General features: G+C 45.6%; 1 protein-coding gene across 1 annotated transcript in view; it reads right to left on the reverse strand.

Moving 5' to 3' along the window:
• Nucleotides 1–14,257, reverse strand: part of Vps8 (VPS8 subunit of CORVET complex) — a 218,506-nt gene that overhangs the window by 184,958 nt on the left and 19,291 nt on the right. The window contains exons 4-5 of the mRNA XM_057764343.1: nucleotides 5,151–5,281; nucleotides 2,629–2,722 (exon numbers count right to left, since the gene is read on the reverse strand). Coding sequence (XP_057620326.1) covers nucleotides 2,629–2,722; nucleotides 5,151–5,281 — 225 coding nt within the window. The remainder of the gene's footprint in view (nucleotides 1–2,628; nucleotides 2,723–5,150; nucleotides 5,282–14,257) is intronic.

Below are 14,257 nucleotides of genomic sequence, written 5' to 3' on the forward strand. Positions count from 1 at the left end.
ATTTATCCTAACACACTGTCCTGCAGACAGAATTAATTCAAAGAATGGTATAAGGTGTCTCTCTAGGCTGTTTAAGCTTTAATTATAACAGCTTGTGGGAATGCAGTGCTGGGACATCATCTTCATCCTGCGTCCTGTCTGTCAAGGGGAAGCAGAGGAACACAGGGCCTGATATAAATATTTGATGTACAACTTGTGTTCTGTTCTGCACAAAGAAAGCAGGGATGAGGGCACAGATGAAAACCATAAACTACATTCAAATGAGTGTAGAAGCAATCTGACTTCAAAAGGTATAAATGACAGATGGGGGAAAGAAACACTGTAGCGTCGAAACTGGAATTTTCCTGGTGGTGGAGCAGGGAAATGAGGGAGAAGATTGTAGGGGATGGGTCAACCGAAAGCAAGTATCATGAAAATGCCATAAGGAAGCCTGCGATTTGGGATGCAAATTAAAAAGCGAAAGCACTCTTGAAGTGGAGATGAATGGGAAGCACACAAGGAGAAGAAAAGTGGCACAGCTGAGCAAGGAGCTAAAGCAAAGCCAGGGGGGTGAGGGAGAGAAACATGGAGGGGGGAGGAGGGAGGGAGAGAAATGATGGAGGGAAGGAGGAGGGAGGGAGGGAAGGTGGAGGGAGGGAGGGAAGGAGGAGGGAAGGAGGGAGAGAAACCATGGAGGGAAGGAGGAGGGAGGGAGGGAAGGTGGAGGGAGGGAGGGAGGGAGAGAAACATGGAGGAAAGGAGGAGGGAGGGAAAGGTAACTAAGGAAGTTATGGAACTGGTGATGCCGCAGCTCTTGAGAGCCACTCTGTGACCGTCCCTGGGATGCTAATAGAACACAGATCCCTATGCTGCTCCACTAATGACTCGGATGAGGTGTGGGTGAGCCCCCAAGAGAGTCCAGCACAGGGGACATATTTTTAAACAATAATAAAACATGTGCTGAGGCATCTATAATATCTTAAAGTTCATCCTTAAGATGATAAATTCCTTTAAAAACCTAATTTGAATTAATTTTAAATTTAGTCATATGTCACATTACTTTGAGAAGGATCCCAAAATTAAGCAATAAGACTCAAAAGTTTCATGTTTCCTAAGTGTTTTTCATGCATGGACTCCAAAGTCAGGATGATCAAGGTCCAAGCAGGTCTGATAACATCCCTGTCCACAAGGCTGAAGGCACATGTGAGCAGCTGTTCAGGAATAATACCCCAAACAGAACCAGCTTTACATGTTAACACACCAACCGTCAGGGGAAAGCATGCAACTTAAATCGAGCTGGTGATCCAGGGTTAGGAAAGCACCGCATCATGCCTGGTGCAGGAAGAGCAGCGTTATCTGAACATGCCAAAGCAACTCAGCCGGAAGAATGCGGAGAGAGCAGAGTGCACACACTCTGGGATGCATTAGAGTTGCCCCCTCATCCTCAAGAGGGAGGAAGCCCCTTTAAGGAGCAGGTTTATCTAATCAGTGCTCAGTGTCTGAGCGCTAGCTCAGTCTCCATTATCCAAAATATTTTTTAAACTGCACAGGTGGGTCAAATGACTGCTCTGGTCCGTCGTGATTTCGAAAGGAATGAATTTCATCACCTACATAAGGATTAGATTCAAAAAATGTCATGGAAACGTGATCCTCAACAGGTGGTTTCCATTCTGGCAAATGTGAGTTTCTCTCTGCCGAAAGCCAGAAGGGCACTGCCCACGCTCCATTGCGTGGCCACCTCTGCAGCTAACATCCTGTCTGATGTGTGCATCAGCTGCGTCAGGACATGCCAGCTGCCCGGGATGCACATCACCTCCTGGCTGCAAAAGAGCTTTCTCTAACACACTGGATGTCACGACTCCTACTGTCTTACCCCCTCGTTCTCTTGAAAAATAACTTTCAAATTAAATATGTAAAATGTTAAACGTCATGGAAAGAACATAAAGCAATACTGAGGTCCTGCTGCCATCATCAGTATATTGTCATCCCTGTCATCTACAGAAAAGACTCGACAGACTAAACGGGTACGGGCTGTGGGGTCAAAGGGAGAGTATCTGAGAGACCACGGTCTTCAATACTACCAAATATTACTTTTTCACCTAACCCAGTGTTCTAAGACAGTTTAAAAAAAAGGTCACAAATTCCATTGCAGCCACTGTATGCATAGCGGCCCTATTCATCAGGCCTGCCTCCCTTCACAGTGGCGCCTCTCCCCTCTCTCAGCTTCCTTTGGGTCACCAAGTCAGGGCATGGCTTTACCTTCTTTCACAAGGGCACATGAAAAAGACTTGCCCATTATTTTAAATCAATTGGTCACAATCCTGACCAACCATCTATCTATATAAAGTGGCTAAAAACAAGCAATGCACCTCAGCCAAACTCACAAGATGGCAACTACCCTGGAAAGGAACGCAAGGAGACGGCAGACAGCGCTTCTCTTTGCTGGCTGCCACACTTCATTCCGCATACCGCAATGCTCACAGACCTTTACTCTCACGGCCGCAAGGACTCCTATGTCAAGATGTGCAGCCATGCCTCGCAAGTCAAAAATAATGGGAAAAACTATAAGGAGAGCCAGGCTTTGCTGGTGCTCACTCCTGCTTCACCAAACCACTAGAGGTCATCGGCTGTGGAAGGACAGACACTCACAGCGGCAGACACGATCTGCGCAGATATTCCCTTCAGGAGTGAATGTCGCATAACCGACCCATGCAGTGAGAAGGCATCAGGCAACTTCTTCTTCCTGAGAGAGAGGAGGAGGAGGAGGAAATACTTAGCAGAAGGATGGAAAGGTAGGACCCCACAGCTCTGAGAGAAGAATATACATGTTAAAAGTAGAAACTAACACTGCTGTTATTATCAGTAATTATATAACTATTAATTGTTATTAAAAGACCAACCTTCAGATGTGCTCTAACTTGAGGCTCAGAGAGTCTCAAGCAAGAAAATAAGCTAACATTCTTCTTCCATTGCTCCAAATGTTCCCTGTCCACCTGACACAGGATTGGCTCCTCCTGCTCTCCCGATGGACATCTGTGTAGACCACGGCTCCTGCCACCACCACTCCTGCCCCTGCATCTGCACCACCCCACTTGCCTGACGACCTCTGCCCCCTCCCTTCCCCAGTCTGTCGTCATTCGTCACTCACTCTGCTGCTCCTACTTACACTCTCCAGCACCAGTCAACGAGGACACCTTAAACATTTATCAAACATTAATCAGGGTATGCCCGTTCTGAATAAAAATGTGCTCTGCTGATCCCAAAATGAGGAAGTCACAGGTCCTACTACGAGGATCCCACAGCCTAGCTTCTAAATACGAAAGCACAGACCAGAAATAGGAATGTCTTATGTGGGTTTCCCCTCTGTATGCTGTGAATACCACTGGTTAATAAAGAAACTGTCTTAGGCCTATGATAGGGTAGATTAGAGCTAGGCAGGGAAAACTAAACTGAATGCTGGGAGGAAGAAGGTGGAGTCAGAGAGAAGCCATGGAGCCTCTGGAGATAAACATGCTGAAACTTTGCTGGTAGGCCACAACCTTATGGTGATGCACAGATTAGTGGAGATGGGTTAAATTAATATGTAAGAGTTAGCCAATAAGAAGCTAGAGCTAATAAGCCAAGCAGTGATTTAATTGATACAGTTTCTGTGTCTGGGCGGCCAGGAAACGAACAAGCGGCCTCCTTACAACAAATGTGCAAATGGAGAAGAACGGACCCTGTTTACTGGGGGAGATGAGGCGCAGCTACCAGAAAAGAGATGTCTAATCTGCCTCGGCACACTGTGGAGAAGAGCCAGGACAAATGGGCATAGACTGGGTGGGCTGGGTCAAAGTGTTCAGAGAGAGGCTCAAACGGGCAGGCAGTGCCCAGCCTGAGAGCACACCAAAGACTTCTGACTATCACGTACCAGTCCCATCCAACTCCTGCCTGGTGAGCCTCAGGCAGCCCAGGGGAACTATGAACACAGTTCAGCACAAAATCAGGAACTTGTTAAGCAAGACGCGCGCGCGCGCGCGCGCGCGCGTGTGTGTGTGTGTGTGTGTGTGTGATTTTTTTCCTTTTAACTAAATTACAGGTTCTCAAATGTGAACCTGTGAGAGTTATCAAAAGCTTGGACACACCTGATAGGCAACAAGCGCACACCCTCACTTGTAAACAGGGGATGCAGGTCATCAAAACTATGCGTCTGTTTGGAAGACACTGTGATGAGGAGCTGAACACACCTTCAGGGAACCCCTGTCCCAAGACAGCAATCTGAGGAAGACCTAAGCGGAAGAGCGCTGGTTCCCTGGCCCGCATTCAGGTCACACGAAGACTCAGTAAAGCATTTACAGCACCCTTTCTCCACGCCTCTCCTTTCCATGTTCTCCCCAAGAGTGTGGAAGGTGAAAGGCAGCTGAGCCTGGGGTTATTGACGGTTCGAACTGTCCTGTCCCCATCCCCGATGCTCTCCTCTAAGCCTGCGCCAAGGAAATGAAGAGTTCTGGAGCTGACCTTGCAGAGTAGGTGTGAGGGAGCGCAGGGAACACAGGTGGCCAGGAGGGCCAAGCCCCACAGTGTGTCCCCGCTGAGCTATACCCCCTCCTACAGCTAATTACACTGCACCATGAAGACACTGACTTTAAAGAACCAAACTAGACTATACCAATGAAGTAGGATTAATAAAAACTCAAAGACAGATATTGGGGTTTAACCTGAAGGTCAGAAAAGCAAAACAGCCAGCCACTGGCTCTTACCGCTACCTCAGTCCGAAGTGGTGATCCTGCCTCCAGGAATTTCAAAATGAGACTGAGACTGAGGGCTGTCTCCACTGGTTTTATAATCCTCTCTAGTTCTGAGATTAAGGGTGTGCACCACTACTGCCGGTTTCTATGGCAAGCAAGTGTGGCTGCTGGGATTAAAGGTGTGTGTCATTGCTGCCTGGTCTGTAAGGCTGACCAGTGTGGCTGTTTTACTTTTCTGATCCTCAGGCAAGCTTTCTTTATTAAAATGCAAATGAAATGCCACTCCATACCATGAAGACAGTGACTTTAAATCATCAAGCTAGACTGTACCATGCATGAAGACACTGGTTTTCAATAATCAAATTATACTGTGCCATAAAGAGAAAGACTTTAAATAATCATCTATTTTGGCCATATACAAGTATGATACACGAGAATATTTACCTCTTTAAGTTGGCCCTGTCGCCGCTGTCTGAGCTCGCCACAGAAGAGGTGTCATAAGAGTGAGAATCAATGGTGTCGATGTTTAGCAAGGTAGGGTCCTCGAGAACAAAGGACTCATCTTCATCATCGGTCTAGGTGAAAGAAGATACAGTCATAAGGTCAAGTCGGGTGAGCCGGGCACTGCTGGCATCACAGCACCCAGCGCCTGCTTCTGCTTGTCCTTCTCTTCCACGCATTCTCAGTCCCCAGAGACACGTGGTGCAGGACTCCACAAAGAGACCACTCTCTAAAGAGTTCCCGTCAAGCCCTCTCAAACAGCAGGAAGAAGCAGGAACCGTTATGCAGGTCATCGCTGGCTGCAGGGTATTTTGAAAACCCAAGGCTGTATAGATGCTTCACTGGTGAGCTGATGAGCAATGGCTAATTAGCAGAAAACAAATGCTGCCATGAAAATATGACAGGTATACAGAAGAAAGTCATTCTAGGTGGAAAACGTGCAGAAACCTTGACTTCGTAACATGGACTGGACTGGGTAAAGGAAGCTGCAATATAGCAGGAGTGTATGGATAGAAACTGAAGCTGGGCTGGAAGATGAGCAAGAGTCCAATCTGTAAAAGCACTGTTTGGTAGCAGCAGAGCCTACATCAGCCTTGTCTGCCACTGTACCTAGAGTACATGGTACAAGACTTAGTACATAACAGCACTCACTAATAACTAGAACACTATCTCCAGCAGGCAGGAGGGAAGGTATCGGGACCTCTAAATAGCAGAGACAAGATGGGAACAGTGTTTTAGGAAGATAAATGGGGACACAGGCTGAAATAAGCGGGTAGGAAGAGGCTGTGGCAGAGGAAGGTTAAGGACCAGTTAGAGGGCTGTCTACCAAGGAAGGAAAACAGAGTTCAGCTGAGGACCACAGAGGCCAAGGGAGGCCATGAGGAAGGAGGCATTACTGAATTAAAATTCAGTCCCTGGTTATCCTTTAAAGGAAGCCAGGCAGTGGTAATGCATGTCTTTAATCCCAGCACTCAGGAGGCAGGGGCAAGTGAATCTCTGTGAGTTCGAGGTCTACAAAAGCTGGTTCCAGGACAGGCTCAAATTTACAGAGAAACCCTGTCTCAAAAAATGAAAAATAATTAATAATAATAACAGATAAATAAATAAATAAAGGTGGAAAGGTAAAAGAAATGTCAAAGAAGATTCTGAGGTGTCCATCTTGACAACCCTTGAGGGACTTGGTAGGCTCCTGCCCTTCAGCCACAAACGGCAGAGGAAAGAGGTGAGGAGCTGGCTTGTACAGCTGCCTCTGAACCAAAAACAACGCTTCCCTGGCAGCTCTCATCTCTCACTCCCAATCCCTACTCCAGGGTACGCCCTATGCTCATGGCCTCCGCCTTCTCCTCTCACTCGGAGCCTCCAGTGCTGCTGAAGGTACCAGCCACTGCCTCCTGCAGTTAGTGCGTCCTCGTCCTCCGTGCCTCGCCTTCCCTGCGGACAAACACTCTCTCTCCTTGGTTCCCAACACAAGTGCCACTTCCTAGCCTCTCCTCAGCCCACCTCAGGAATATCTGGAGCTCTCTTCTGCTCCTCAGACACTCCCTATTTGAGGAAGCTTTTTCATGACCACAGCTTTAAGTGCCATGTGGTAATGGCTCTGAAATCTGTCTTCAACATCAACATTAGTCTATAATTTCACCACATTCCAGAATTCTCCACCACACATGAGTCTGCTGAGAATGAGCTTGTACTTGGCACGGAGACAGTTACTCGAGAGCTGTGAAGGACTGCAGCAACTGCTGCAGGAAAAGGAAATAATTGGGAAAGAAGAATTGCAGGGCAAAGGTCACAGCAAGAGAGTCAATCAAAGCCTTATTTGATTTTCTTAAGGAGCCTGGACACATAATTAAATCTAACAGAGCACCTGAGAAAAGCCAGGCTTGCGGGACAACTGAAAGAAAAAGAAGGAAATAAGGGAGCGGAGGAAGTCAGGAGGAATTTAAACTCCTCTACACAGTGAAGCTATCAGCTTCCCCCAACTGTGAAAAATCCACACTCTTATCAAGTTTAGCAGACTTGTGTGTGCCCCTGAACCCTGCATGTGAAAACCCAAAACTGAGACATCAGTCTCAGCAATGACAGCATAGCCGGGACACCTCCAGCACTGGGTGTCAAGGCCTACGTTTGTTTTGTTTTCTGACTTGTGTGTGTCCGTCTGTGTGAGTGTTTTGTCTGCACGTCTGTGCAACCTGTGCGTGCGTTCTCTGCAGACAAGAAGGCAGCATCAGATCCCCGGGAACTGGAGATTCAGATGGTTTTGAGCCACCATGTGGGTGCTGGCAATCGAACCTGGGTCCTCTGCAAGTACAGCAAGTGTCCATAACCACTGAGCTAACTCTCCAGCCCCATATTTACTCTGAGGCAGGGTCTCAGGCAGCCTAGGCTAGCCTTGAGCTCCCTATGCGCTGAGAAGGACTCTGAACTCCCGACGGCTGCTCCTCTGTTTCAGCTTCCCAGGTCCTCTCCTTCCCTCTCCCCTCATCTTCTCTCCTCCTTCCCTCCTTGCTTTCTGTGTGTGTGCATCTGTGTGTGTGTGTGCCTGTGTATGCATTACTGTAATGAAACCCAGGGTCTAACATGCTAGGCATGTATTCTACCACTGAGCTACATTCCCAGACTTAAGATCTAAAGTCTCAATCCACTGAATGTAGATAAATGATATCAGATCCTCATATTAATACAAACAAAAAATTATAGACGAATTACAGATTCAAATATGAAAGGAAAAACAATAAAGATTTTGGAATAAACAGGATAATAAGATCCTGGCCTCAGAACTGGTAACATTTTCTTACTCAGAGGAAACACAAAATAACTAATCACAATGGGAAAGTCTAAGAGCTGAGCTATGTTAATAACCTCGGGGCATCAAATGAAGCCATCCGTGCTGTGAAGAGACACAGAATGAAAGAAGAGATTTTAATAAATATATCTCAGATGGGGTGCAGGTTGCATGGCATATATAAAGAACTCCTGGGCTGAAGAGATGGCTCAGCAGTTAAAAGCACTGGCTGCTCTTCCGGAGTCTTGAGTTCAACTCCCAGCAACCACACGGTGGCTCACAATCATCTATTACAGGATCTGATGCCCTCTTCTGGCATGCAGATGTTACAGCACTAATATACATAAATAAATAAATCTTTAAAAAAAGGGGGGGGGGCTTTTCACAGGAGATATCCAAATGGTCAAAATCTACTTGGAGGCATCCAAGGCCATCGATATTCAGGGAAATTCAAATTAAAAACCACTATTTACTTTTCAATAAGTGTAAAAGGCCAAAGAAGGACACAGAAAAACCCAACAGTTAACAGGTGTATACACAACCAGACATTTCACACCCTGACGTCTCAGACATGTCTTCTAAAGAATATATTAAAACAACGTTGTGGGATATTTGTACACCGTATGAAAATATATTGCTGTAGTAAAAAGCTGAATGGTCAGCCTGGTCTACAAGAGCTAGTTCTGGGACAGGCTCCAAAACCACAGAGAAACCCTGTCTCGAAAAACCAAAAAAAAAAAAAAAAAAAAAAAAAGCTGAATGGTCAGCAGCTAGGCAGAGGGTGTAGGTGGGACTTCTGGTCAGAGAGAGAAAGAACTCTGGGAAGAAGAAGGTGGAGTCCCCAGCCAGACTCGGAGGAAGCAGCAGGAACCATATGGAACGAGCCACACAACAGAATGCAGACTAAAATAAATGGGTTAATTTAAGTTATAAGAGCTAGTGGGAGAAGCCTAAGCTAAGGTCACGCTCTCATAATTAATATTAAGTCTCTGTGTCATTATTTGGGATCTGGCTGGTGGGACAGAGAAAGACTCTTTACAAAACAACCACTGATAGCCCACGGCAGTGTTCACAAAGCTGAGCTGTGCACGCTCACGTCACAATTCTAGGAGACACACACAAGAAAAATGTGAGACAGGATGAACGCATCCTCAGCTGTCACCACCCAGATGTGGAGATGAGACATTCAAAGAAATGCAGGGTAGCAGTGATGAACACAATGTGACAGAACCTCGGAACAGCGCGCTGGAGGAGACAAGTCAGACACAAGTATGTATGCCGTGCGTGTGTGCATACACTCCCTGTGCATGCAAGGTTCACAGCAGGCGACGCTAGTAAAGTTGGAATCACAGTTACTTGAGGACAGGGCACTGAAGCCCAAGAGGAGTTTCGGGGACAGGCTGCACGTCTGCCTCTGCATCCTGTTCTGCAGGCTGTTCAGTCGGGAAGGGGCCTCCTGCTGCACACTTAGGATTTGTTCACATTTCTGTGCACACATTGCAAAAAGTTCACACGATATTCCTGGCTTCCCCATAGCAGAACTGAAGTGAACCCAACATTACTCTGAGACTGGGAAACTATGAAAGGTCAAGAGTCAAGGTCATGATGAGGTCAAAGAACAAATTTAGTGAAGGAAAGTGACCAGAAGAGAAAGGTTTGGGTTAAAGAATTTCCAATTTAGAACCTCCAAGGCAGTCAGGCCTGGAATGCTATTTCATGTCCTAAGTCTTGGGTTCATGACATCTCAGAAGATTTTATCTTTCCATTTTAAAAGCAGCCAAGGTCCATTTTTCTCCCAACCTCCCTTCAGGTTGCTATAACTGAACATTAAAGAATATACACATACAAATATTCTAGAGGAAGGGTTTATGCTGCCTTTTGGTTTTTTAATCATTTCCTTTAATAACCTGTGGTAAGCCTTCACAATGAGTTCCCTACACCTGCCCAATTTCAAATTCCATTCATTTCTCTCTCAAGAACAGAGGCTGCCATATGGCACTATTTGATCCCATCATCGACCACAGAGCGCTAACACAGTGGGCACCAAATTATACCCATGGTGGTAACAGTATTACCTTCTTGGTGAGCACACATGTTCCTCGGGGACAAGAACAATGTGCCATGTCTGCTTTCACGATGAATGACAGTCTCTTTCATGGGAACATTTTTTTTTTAATTTATTATCGTTCTCGATTTATTTTTATTTTATGTGTATGAGTGTTCTGCCCTCGTACATGTATGCACACCATCTGGGTGCCTGGTGCCCAAGGAGGTCCAAAGAGGGCATCGGACTCCTTGGAACCGCAGTTAAGAGTGGCTGTGAAGCAGCACGGCTGCTGGGAATTGAACCTGGGTCCTCTGCAGAGCAGCAAGTGCTCCTGACTGCTGAGACATCTCTCCAGCCCCACAGGAGCATTATTTTTGTTGCCAGTGTTTAAAGATGTGCAAGTAAGGCTGTGTACAGAACCCACTAAGGTAGCTTTATTTCATACTCAGTAAGACAGCTCAATGACAATGTAATTAAGCTATGCTAACCAGACCAGCTAAACTTATTTTCCTTACCTCTAAAGAAAAGATTCTCTGTTAGAAATATTTATTAACAAATTAATAAATAAAAATTTCACTGCAAGAGATTCTTTCAGAGTACAATGCTACCAACGTAAAATCTAAAAATGTTTTGTCTTAACACAGATCTTACAAAACACTTTTAAAGTTAAATACAGTCAAAGTAACTATACCATCATACTGATTTTAAAAAAACACAGAGGTCAAGGAGATAGCTCAGAGGTAGGGTGTTTGCCCAGAATGCACAAGACCCTAAGACACTGAAAACCATAAACTAGAAATTCAAGCCAATCAATAGAGCAATAGTGTTCACAGAGAAAGTAGCTGGTAAACCATGCGGTGCTGTCTACAACCCTAAAAGTATAAATGATGCAGATAGAGGCGCGACCCTCAGAGCTAAGAGGCATCAAGAGGCATCTCTCTAGCCTCCTGTCTCCAAAACGTTAAAGGACTGAGAATGCAGCATGCAGTGGGCCCTCGGAGGAAGGGAAGAAAAGGAGAGACAGGAGGGGAGAAAATAAAAGGGAAAAGAGGGAGAGAGAGGGAGGGAGAGAGGCAGAGACAGAGGCAGGGAGAGAGAGAGGAAAATAAACAAACCTGTAATTCAGAGAGGCTGTACTGGGAGGTAGAAGAAAGGCAGCTGACCATGAACCTGAAGAGCAACTCAGTAAGCAGCATTCTCTGTGGTCTCTGCTCCAGTTCCTGTTTTCAGGTCCTGCCCTGGGTTACTGCCCAGGCTTCCCTCAGTGACAGACTACAACACATAAGCTGAAATAACCCCTTCCTCCCAAGTGGCTTTCATCATAGTGTCTGAAACATGTGGCTCTGGCAGGCTTTGTTCTTCTCCCCCGAATTCCCTCTGCCTTGCTAAAACCATTACATTACACTCCCAAAGCCAGCCCCCAAGGTCTATTACTCCCTGAGACTGATGACCAAGGTCCAGCTACCAAAGTATTAAAGTCCAGCAATCAAAAGCCCCTTTGGTTCACCTAACTGGCATGCGCAATTAAAACTAAGCACCTCATCCTAACATGGGGTTTCCCTTTCCCTTTTATAAACCCCATTTTCCTATGGGCCATGTCTGTCTCCTCTCTATCCAGAGACATTCAGTCCTTTGTCCTCCCTCTGGGACAAATACCCCTGCCCCTCTCCCTCATCCTCCTGTCTTTGTCTCTTACTCCCCATCCTCTGTTCATCTGGGGAAATAAATCTCTTTTGTGCTGAGAACTTGGTCCTGAGGTCGTGAGGCGATAGTGTTCCTTTCGGTGTTTATTAAAGCAATAGAAAGATAACTAGGACACCCCGCCTTGGTCCCCAGGCTGGGTGGAGCAGCAGAAACCATCTTCACTGGGAGCTCACTAGAAGGTAGGAAGGTGCACTGTGACCCCAGAGCAGTGCCCAGGGTAAGGGGGTGAAATGATGCATGCAAAATGCTTCTGGACTACAGAGAGTTAGATAAGACAATACCCACAACGCGCCATCACAGCCAACATTTCTCTTTTTATGCAAGCAACTACATCTTTATATGCTGAACCAGACCTTGCTAATTTTTTACTTTTTATTTAGTATCTACTTAACAACCAGAATCCCAAAACCAACTGACTCTTGCTCAGAAGAAAAACTAGCGAGCCACTGGAGAGAGACCTCACCTCTAAAAGAAGTTTTATTTATTGGCGTAAGAACAGACAGGAGGACCAATAGAACCGAATAGAAGACCCGGATATCAATCCACACATCTTCCAACACCTGATCTTTGACAAAGAAGCAAAAAAATATCAAATGGAAAAAAGAAAGCATATTTAACAAATGGTGCTGGCATAACTGGATATCAACATGTAGAAGAATGAAAATAGACCCTTATCTATCACCATGCACAAGACTCAAGTCCAAATGGATCAAAGATCTCAACCAAAGCCAGCCACACTGAACCTTATAGAAGAGAAAGTGGGAAGTACACTTGAACGCATTGGCACAGGAGACCACTTCCTAAATAGAACCCCAGTAGCACAGACACTGAGAGAAACAATTAATACATGGGACCTCCTGAAACTGAGAAGCAAAGGACACAGTCAACAAGACAAAACGACAGCCTACAGAATGGGAGAAGATCTTCACCAACCCCACATCAGACAGAGGTCTGATCTCCAAAATACACAAAGAACTCAAGAAATTGGACACCAAAAGATCACATAATCTAATAAAAATAAAATGGAGTACAGACCCAAACAAGAACTCTCAACAGAGGAATCTAAAATAGCTGAAAGACACTTAAGGAAATGCTCAACATCCTTAGTCATCAGAGAAATGCAAATCAAAACAACTCTGAGATTCCATCTTACACCTGTAAGAATGGCCAAGATCAAAAACACTGATGATAACTTATGCTGGAGAGGTTGTGTGGAAAAGGGAACACTCCTGCATCGCTGGTGGGAATGCAAGCTGGTACAACCCTTTGGATGTCAGTGTGGCAATTTCTCAGAAAATAAGGAAACAATCTTCCTTAAGACCCAGTGATACCGTAACTTTTGGGCATATACTCAAAGGATGCTCAATCATACCACAAGGACATGTGCTCAACTATGTTCATAGCAGCTTTGTTTGTCATAGCCAGAACCTGGAAACAATCTAAATGGCCCTCGTTCGAAGAATGGATAGGAATAATGTGGTACATTTACACAATGGAGTACTACACAGCAGAAAAAAGTAACAACAGCTTGAATTTTGCAGGCAAATGGATGGAGCTAGAAAACATCATATTGAGTGAGGTAACCCAGACACAGAAAGGCAATTGTCACATGTACTCACTCATAGGTGGTTTTTAAACATAAAGCAAAGAAAGCCAGCCTACAAACCACAAACCTAGAGAATTTAGACAACAATGTAGACACTAAGAGAGACTTACATAGATCTAATCTACATGGGAAGTAGAAAGTAGAAAAAGACAAGATCTCCTGAGTAAATTGGGAGCGTGGGGACCTTGGTGGAGGATTGAAGGGGGTGGGGGGGCGGGAGAGGCAGGGAGGGGAGCAGAGAAAAATGTAGAGCTCAATAAATATCAATTAAAAAATGTATTAAAAAGTTTATTACATGAATGGATGATGCTAACGACTGTCTTACAGATCTAAAACAGTGGCTCAAAAAATAGTTTAAAAAAAGTTGTGAGGAGAGGATGGGGTCCTGAGTGGATGAGCAGAGGATGGGGTCCTGAGTGGATGAGGAGAGGATGGGGTCCTGAGTGGATGAGCAGAGGATGGGGTCCTGAGTGGATGAGCAGAGGATGGGATCCTGAGTGGATGAGAAGAGGATGGGGTCCTGAGTGGATGTGTGAGCAGAGGATGGGGTCCTGAGTGGATGTGTGAGGAGAGGACAGATTCCTGAGTGGATGAGTATTGTTCACATGAGCATGGCCATGTCAAGGATCCCAATGCCCCAAACCCATGGAAATGACAAAGTCTTCTCCAGGTTATTGTGGATACTGACAGTGTATGCTGAAAATGTCTCCCATAGCTTTTTCCTCTTGGATATTTATTGCCTGAGACTACTTCTGCAGAGAGCCCTCCTGAGATTAGCTAGGCCTTCCTCCTGGTTCAGATGATTACAGTATACCTGCCCCTTCAATTCAGAGGCAAAAAAATAAACATGCTGAGTTTCCCAGCTGTTGCTTTTGCATCTCCATCAGGACACATGCAGCGCACCTAATCCT

This window comes from Chionomys nivalis, chromosome 3 (assembly GCF_950005125.1).
Source record: "Chionomys nivalis chromosome 3, mChiNiv1.1, whole genome shotgun sequence".
Taxonomy (NCBI): domain Eukaryota; kingdom Metazoa; phylum Chordata; class Mammalia; order Rodentia; family Cricetidae; genus Chionomys; species Chionomys nivalis.